The sequence below is a fragment of the Ixodes scapularis genome, unplaced genomic scaffold, assembly GCF_016920785.2.
Source record: "Ixodes scapularis isolate PalLabHiFi unplaced genomic scaffold, ASM1692078v2 PGA_scaffold3__209_contigs__length_174095766, whole genome shotgun sequence".
Lineage (NCBI taxonomy): Eukaryota > Metazoa > Arthropoda > Arachnida > Ixodida > Ixodidae > Ixodes > Ixodes scapularis.
In genome coordinates, this window is record NW_024609868.1 from 8227251 (window position 1) to 8236106 (window position 8856).

The 8856-nt window shown below is 46.5% G+C and overlaps 1 protein-coding gene across 1 annotated transcript; it reads left to right on the forward strand.

Annotated features, from left to right (window-relative positions):
- The first annotated feature begins 4656 nt into the window (after positions 1-4656).
- Positions 4657-7878, forward strand: LOC115322212. The gene has a single exon (XM_029982590.3). It carries the CDS (start codon positions 5565-5567, stop codon positions 7125-7127), a length of 1563 nt encoding a protein of 520 aa, XP_029838450.3. The 5' UTR covers positions 4657-5564; the 3' UTR covers positions 7128-7878.
- The last annotated feature ends 978 nt before the right edge of the window (positions 7879-8856 follow it).

Below are 8856 nucleotides of genomic sequence, written 5' to 3' on the forward strand. Positions count from 1 at the left end.
CTAGACCGTGCGCTTGTCAAAGATGTACCGCATGTACATTGACCGCCTACGCTCGCGGGGTAGACGGTGCACCAACAGTGCAAGCGCGAGTTTTCGTCGTGCAAGGTACGTCCACGCCATCGCTCGAACTTGGCGCTCAAGAAGCGCGAGAATTCTCGTCTGCTATTCGGAACGAAAAGGAACCGGAAATGGCGCACTCTCGCAGGAAAAGCGCCCTCGTATCCAGATTCTGCGCATGCGCCACGCTGGCGGCTCACCGACGCGCGCCGCGGTCGTCGCCAGGTCAGCCGGAGTATAAAAAGGGCGATTTTTTGTCGCGCGCGGCGTGACTGACGTGACGTAGCCGACTTCGGCCAGCGTTCGCTTGCGCGCGCGTTACGTCGGAGTATAACAGAGCCTTTAGGCTTACAACGCGCTTCAAATATTTTAAAAACTGATTTAGTGGTTTTAGATGACGCCCAGCAAGTTTCCAATTGAAACCATATGTTTATTTTCATTAATTAAAATTATAATTAACCAATTTTAGTTAATCATTCGATTGCCCCATGGCTGTTTAACCTCACCTGTATAGACCGCATTATTCTACCTTTCCTTGAATTTTCTAAATAGATCTACTCGAATTAAGATCAAACACCCTGTAGACAGAGTGCAGAACGTTCTCGGTCGAAGTGCAAACACAAGCATGACCCCCCTCCATCAGCTGCGGTCCGCTGTCGCGTCGTGGTAACTAAAAGTTGCGATTACATTTATCTGTGTTCTCATTTTTAGGCTTGAACGACCTCTAAACATCCGTAACAATACAGATACAAGATAAATGCCCAGTCCTGAACCGCAATCACAAAACGTTGCATCCTGTAAAGGCTCTTAGCTGGCAATTTGCTTTATTTTTAAAGGTTCTTCTCTAGTAGTTTTTTACATACTATACATACTCGCAAACACTGTGTACTTCGGGAGAGCTTCTGATATTGCGCTTGAAAACAACCGCGAAAGCGATTTCCAAATTAGGCCGGAAAGCTCTGTTTGTTGTGACACCCTAAAGCACGTGCGACACATTTTCCGTTTTAACAGGACGAGCGTACGTGCGTACTGCTGTCACGTTCTGATTAGGCAAACGAGATTAAAAGCCAGATAACTGCAGCAAAGAAAGAACGAAACAAAAAGGAATAAAAAAATCTGTATAGCAACACTGGCCTGTGTGTCTATAAGAAGCAGGTTTTCAAGGCTTACACACGCGAGAAACTTTCAGCACATGTTCCTTGATTGCAGAACAAAGAAGAGTCGAGTTGCACCAGACAATGAAGGGTGAAAGCGTGCGTCAATTCGGTATGACATGTTTGTCGGTTTAGCCGACGCCTTATCTTCACTTGTCGACTCTGTTCGGAAAGGTTTGTGATGCCGAGGGCCATATCATGTAAGAGCACGCCTGCGTCACGATATAGAGTCGGACTTTGACAGGTGAATGACGTACAGTCAGAGAACCTGCGGACAGACATTTGCATGACGTCAATGAGTATGTACGTTTGGCACCTAAACTTGCGCAGACAGTGACTGAACGGGCGGTGTGGACGATGTCAATGGAAAGCCCGGACAGCTCGAGGTCTTTGCGCGCTAAGCAGCAGGTCACTGAGAACTACGAAGTAATTAATAGCACCTGCAAGTCCAGTCGGCTTATCTTTTTTTAGTGTGTGTTTGTGTGAGTGCGATTTCAGTCATTTTTGTCACTTCTACCAAACTTTAAGATCATCTTTAATCTATCATATTTATTGTAAGCTGTTCAACCACGCATACATCTGGTAACATGCAGGCTGCTCCGGCTTGTGCCACACTTACGGACAAAGGTAAAATTTCATGTTGCAGCGAACACAATCAACGATGCCGAAAATTTTCTGGGATATACCTGTACCAAAAGTGGTGAACGAGAATTGGACTCCGGTTCGCAGAGAGTAAGGACACACTGGAGTACCTTAATCATATTAAAAAAAAAAGTCTTGAATTTAATTTCCCTTCACTGGACGGCACTTGAACGAAATAACAACCTCAATCATTGAGCTTCCAATTTATTGCTGCTGCCACCTCGATAGATCGTCTGTGTGGCTTTTGAAAGGGACAGTTTTTGTTTTACTTTGAGAGGACATGGTCATCGCATATTTCGCATGACCCTGCTTTGCAGCACGTGGAGGGAAAGCTCGTGCTTCAGAACTCATGGATCCTGGATTCAATCCCACCCCTCCTGTTTCGGTCTAGATGAGCACGGTGCCTGCGTGCAATCGTGCACCACTATTGCGTGAGGCAGGTTAAAGATTCTATGCTAAAAGTGGTACCGTACTGGCTAAATTTCTCCCTTACAGTATGTAAATATCTCGTCATAATCTCTTGCAGGCTAACCTCATGATATCTGAGCATATAACGAAAAATTTGACCTTGACTGCTTTGGATTTCTGTTGCCAGCTACCCTTCAGTTTTGGTAATTAGGCTTCTCCAGAATGTTATAAGGCGAAGCAATTTGTGTCTATTGCAAATTCGCTCGTAAAAAAGTAAAAACAAGCTAGCAAATGCGGGAGGTAAAACCTTTTGCCCGGCCAAACAGAAATCATGGGTAACCGGAGTGTGTCGGGCTGCAACAAGGAAGTACGTTTGATACGTCGGTAAGGCTGAAATAGGTCAGTATTTTTTACCTGCCTATTTAGTTGAGCAGGCATGAATACCTTTTCCGGGATCGCTTGTCAAATCAATGCTAGATTTATTGTTGAAACTCGTACCAGAAGGGGCCCAGGGCCAGACAGCTTGAAGCTGTTCGACTCATCTTGAAATCTAGTTTGTTCTGATACCGCAGTTTGCTGGGTCTGTCATTACATGTTTTCTATCTTGCTTTTGTATGTCTTAAGATGTAATTACTAAAAGAAGGGTTTAATTTATGTGTGACTTGTTACCCTTCAATGCAGGCGGTAATAATGAGAAATATGCGATTTCATGCAGATGCAGTGTTTAGTAGACCCATTCACCAAAAACTAGCACTTACCTCCGTTCTCCACGTGAACTTGTCCACTCCTCCGCCCTGCGTGACATAAAACGAAAACCCTTAAGGTGCAGAACTTCAACTTGCAGCCTGTTCGAATCCACACCATAGTATGCTAAAACAATGCTTATAATATTTTATTCCGAAACCAATATTTCGCTTCTCCTCTTCGGGCGGGGGCACTGAGAGTCTATAAATCTTTCATAGAAACCGGGTACGTTATATAAAAATAAGATATAGTTTTTGTTTCAATAGTACGATTCACGGTGGCACACCTCTCTTTATGCGTTCTCATTAATTGTTCGCACGCTACCAGCTCGCGTTTTCCACTTGCTTCATTTACTACGCTTTGGTTATTTGCCTCTGGGTCAAGGTAAATTATTATTAGTATTATTAGTATTATTGTGTCATTTCTTTATGCGTCTTAATGCGCATGTGAAGAAACGATTAGACAAAATTAGAGCGACCGTGCTTGCTACCGATTCGAAACAGAAGAATTAATTCGTCAATTTAACTATTGTCTTCAACCTTTTTCTGACTTTTCAATTAATTTATGTCAGAAAACCTCGTTAGGACGACTTGAACAAAGTAATCAACGTGAATCGCATCATATGACTCTTGTCATCACGAATGAAGAATCACAATGACGCATGTGAGGCATCACTATCTTAAGAGCACACCTTAGGAAAATCAAAATGTTAGACCCACAAGCAGGGGAGGCCTAGAAATCTAGTCTAGACGTAGATAGTTTTCTAAATATGCATTGTCTCTAACTTCTTATTTGCGAGCTGACTGAAACGAATATTTATCATTCTAATGCTTGGCCTGCCTGTGGGTAGGTATATGATTGTATGCTTCCTCAGCAAGTTGCTTGTAGTACTCTCTATGTCGACGGCGCGACACGTTGGCAGAGAAGGTAGACACATCCTACCTGGTGTCTGTCCCTTTTGCCATGGTTCACAAACCCCTGGAAATCTTATTATAATGGCATACTCATCTGCATTTCTCCGCAAGAAAGGAATAAAATAAATATCAAAGTTTCCTTTGAATTGATACGCAACAACATGAATCAGAAAATTGAAATCAGCGAATAGTCTGTTTTTAAACAGTCTTTTTTTTATAAAATTAAAGACTACAAATCAAATGGACAGCTTTCTAAGATTACTCAGCTACCATTTGCTGCAAAAAAAATAACTAAGATGTTTTAAAGTCTGTTAGATTAAGAACCCTCGTGTCAGTCGTCCTTAGGCGTATTTCTACAACATCGCATGAACTTACTGTTATCTCAGCTTACAACATGCTGAGATCTATTTGCTTTCTCTCACTACATTTCTGTAGTCCTTTGAATTTTGTGCAGTTTGTGCTTATACGTAGTGATTTTTTTTTTTTTTTTGTGAACTAGAACAGTAAAAGAAAAAAAAATACTGAAACGGAAACATATTCGTGTTTTGATAGGACGCTGAAGGCAAGGCTTGTAGTTCCTTTGTTAACATAATTTCTTTTCTTTTTTTACTTTTTGCAGGCGCTTTCTTACAGCACGCAGACAGATGCTGACGAAGACAAAAACATCCCCACGTTTTGCGCAGTGTTTCCAACGCTACAGCGCCGCTTTAGACGAGCATTACATGTTTTGAGTGTTGTGCCCCTAAGTCGAGAGAAACGGGCCATTTTGGATATCCCTCGCATTCATTAGACGACGCATTGCGCCATAACACTTCGTCCCTCATTTCCTATCTTACGATGCTTTGCCGATGACCGCCTTCACCGTTCGTCGTGCTGCCCAGCTAAGTACGCAAGTTGCTCTGCAATCGTGACGACCCACCGGGCCGTCGCTTCGAACAAAGCTCCTTACTTCCAGCCGTTGCACGAAGAGATGTGGCCATATGTTCAACGATCCGTGACAAGCCTTGTTCCAAGGACAGGTGCGTCCTGCTAGCGATTCGGCAAGCCCGGCACAATTTCGCTTTGCCGGCCTCTTGCAGCGGCGAAAGAGTGAGGCCGGTCGCCCTGCTATCGGGCACCTTACGGGGCCTCAAAACCGGTTCCAGCCAGCGCGATCTCTCATAAGTGAATTTCGGTACGTGTTGCGATCGGTTGCAGCCCCGAATTTTGGAACTCCCAGGGTCAGGACCAGTCGCTGAGAGCCGCTGCTAGTCCGAGGAACGATGTTTTCAAGACAAGCCGGTGTTTACTGTCGGTTATCGAGGCGTACGCGCCTCCCCCGCTCGGAAGTCGCGAGCGGCGGCCCCTTTACAAGGAAAGCCTCGCTGCACGTGACGCAACCGTGTACGTCTCTCGCCGGCAGCTGGTCTCTCCCTCTCTCTCCGCGCGTCGCTGCCGCTGCCAGAGAAGGTCGCCGGCACAAGTGTTCACGTGCTCGCGGCGTGATCTCAACGGCAGCGTGCACGTTCCCCCGCTTTTTATCACCCGGCGAGGTGCCCTCTCGCCGCAAAAGGAAAAACAGCCTCCGCATGGGAACACACGCGTCTCGCGCTTCGAGCAACAACCTAAGAGCCGACACCGAGCTGGACGCGCTGCAGCACCAACCATGGCACCCCCGATGCCCAAAAACGATGCCGACTTGAACGACGCGCAGTCTTCGGACCGCCCAAGGATCGTGCTACCCTGGAGCCTCCGGCAGCGCTGCTTGGACGAGGTCAGTCGCAACGTGTGGCGTTGGAGCAAGAGTCTGGACGAGGGGTCCGAGTGCTCCGGCGGAACGCCGTCCACACCGCTCGAGGACAACCCGTTCGTGGACTACCCCGTGCACGTGAGACAAGACCTGCTTGAGTCTATCTTGGACGACGAAGGACGCAGCCCCGCTGTCCGACGTGTAGCCGAGCTCCTGCTTGTTTCAGGTCTCGAGTCTTTCGACCTCAGCTGCCTGGATGACTTCAGCACGGTAGACCTGCAGTTCATTCTGCAGCTACTCGAAGAGCACGGTTCGTCTCTCCGGGAACTGACCATATCTGGACTCTGGATGTTTTCCTCGGAGAGCGAAGACATTGTACGAAGACTCCTGAGTGCAGCTTCCAACCTCCGAGTGCTCCGGATTCAAGACATCTACCGTGACAACTTCGAAGTACTTGTGAGATCGTGCCCACTCCTGCAGCGGTTAGAGGTAATGCACCACTCTATCAACGCTGACGACATCGATTCTGTGACGCGCATCGTGCAACTCGAGAACTTGCCAGTCCAACAAAGCCTTATGCAAGTAAGCCTACCGGCATCAGTGGATGGTGAAGGAATCATCAGTTTAATCGAAACCTTTCCGAACCTTCAGATAGTCCGGTGTGTGTACCTGGAGTCGGTGCTTGATAGCCTCGATTCGCGGACCGGCAGTGGTCAGAGGGAGTGGTGGGAGAACCGGCTGTCGCGTATCCATGCTCTGCAAAGTGGTCATCCCATGGGCTGGGGTAGTGTGGAGCGACTAGTTGCTTGGTTCCCACAGCTCGAGGAAGTCGTGTTGCACGTTCAGGACGGCATGAACATTCGAGAGCTATCCAAACTGAAAAGACTGCGTTCGTTGGAGCTTCGGAACAGCCCAACGATTCCTTCGTCGTATACAGATGACGTGCTTCCCCTGCTCGCTCTTTGTGGCCGTCGCCTTCTTCGCCTAGGACTCGAGCATTTCGACGTGATTGATTTGGGACGAACGAACGCCATGTGTCCCGATCTCGAAGCACTTTCTCTTCGCTGGTTCATCTTGCTCGGATGTTCACTCCCGGTCACTCATTCAAGGACAGTTGCAGTGAAACCTTTCCAGAATCTGAGGGAACTGACATTGAGACCTCGCGTTGGTAGATTAGTGCATAGGGATGCATGTGAACTTTTATTATCACACTGCCAGAACATCAGGCACATCGAGCTTTTCTGTGGCGGAGGCCTCAACGATTCCTTAGCGTTGCTGCTGTGCAAGAGAAATGGCTTTCCGAAACTGAGGAGCTTACGGTTGAGGCATGGCCACGCACTCAGTGCCGACGGCTTACAGAGTTTCCTGTCAAAAGCTTCCAACCTGAAATTCTGGAACGCTGGGAAGTTTACTCGTAGGTCTTCTTTGGGTGACGACGATGAAGATGAAGCTGCAAACGTCCATGATGAAGATCACTGACTCGAATCATACTGTGATACACAGTCGTTCTGACCTTACTACCACACTCGGATGTGATGGTGGCGAGAACCGGTGACTGGATCTAACTCCTTTTCAATGCAAATTCCCACAATTTGTCTCAGTCTTGTGCACTCGGTGCTGTAATGAAGTGAAGTTCGGTTTGTGATTTATAAGTGCTGATTGTTTTTGAGCGTGTTTATATGTGTTGTTTTGTATAGGAAGATGTCCCTGCCGTTTGTAAAAAAAGAAACGAGGAGCTTTCAGTGCCTTTTGACTGGATAACGTGCGGTTGAAAAAATGTCCAGTTATATTTCATGCCACGTTGTATGCAAATTCGGTTGACTTCAGGTATGCGTATATAAATATAGCGTTAAATTTAGTATAACACGCTTTTGTGCGTTTCGTGGTGTTCATGAGGCTCCCATTTAAAAAAAAAATCTAGAAGCTGGACCCAGATCTTGTTTCATCCTGATGCCCAATTGAAAGAGCACAAAGGATATGCAATTGGATATTGCGTTCTGGTGAAAATGTATGGTCCTATAAATTATCTCCTTCCGTAAGGTCACAAACCCTAGTTCTTGGTAAGGCCTGGGCGATGCACAACCTACAATTTCTACATGTCATTCCTGACAGGGTACAAACAGTATTCTATGTTGATATTTTGTTTTCTATCTGCGATGCATTTCGCGGTTGTTTTCGTACCAGGACAAAGTCTTCATTGTAAATAAAGAACTCTGAATGTTTATAAAAACAGTTTTCAATATGTCTTTTCAAAACCAGCTCTGCTTGCAATTGGAGTGGGGTTGCCTAACACATTTCAAGCGTAAAAAGCAGAGATCTCTATCTTTACAATTAGAAAAGGTTCATAATAATAGAAAAATACAAAAAGTAAGAATTTCCTGACGCGATAAAAGTATTGCAGGCTCTACAGGTTCAGCTATTAGTTCTTGCACGAAGAAATAAAAACGCTGCATTCCCGTTTAAGACGGCCTGGATGATCGGTTGTTCTAATCTACTTGTACATGTTATAGTTTCTAGGAACAACAACTTAGCGACTACACTTGTAACCTCGGACCCGTCTTTATTAAGTTCTCTCACAGGCACAGCTTTGCCGGACTTCGTTTGCTTCACGACGTCGTTTTACAAGTTACCGAATCTCTGTGTAATATTTTCTTTGTGTTTGATGGCCCCTTTGTCTCTCGAGATATGCGGAGGGCAACGGTTTGTCACAAGCGGACCGGAGGTTCTTATCTGGAGTCGAACACAGATGTGTAGCAGGACGTCACGTCGTCACATCTATCGCCAGTGGTCTCCAATATGATGGGACGTGTAACATAGAGGGAGCGCGGCAGCATCTCTTATCGTGGCAATCGCTAACTGCGAAGCCAGAGTATGGCCTTGACTCCAGGGTGTTTTTCGTGTAAGTGAAGCGTCACATCCCTTTCCTCCCTCTCTCTCGCCCATTATTCCTAGCAAACACATCCTCCTCCCCCTCCCCCCCCCCCCCCCCCCCCTCTTCCCGTTTCCCTTGCTCAAAGAGCTCCTCAACTTACATTTTACGCGGTTTCGAGGAGAGGAAGCGTGAGCTTATGGGCTGCCCCGTGCCAAGTTTTTGTTTCAGCTGTCATTTCAGTCCCGAAGGCTTTCGAAATGCACGAACAAGGGCTGCCGAATCCTTCAAGCATGAAACGTTTGCGCCACGGCTCCTTTGTCAATTGTCAAGTCTCTC

Coding starts and splice junctions, on each gene's coding strand:
- LOC115322212 (XM_029982590.3), top strand. CDS start 5,565: ATGGCACCCCCGATGCCCAAAAACGATGCCGACTTGAACGACGCGCAG.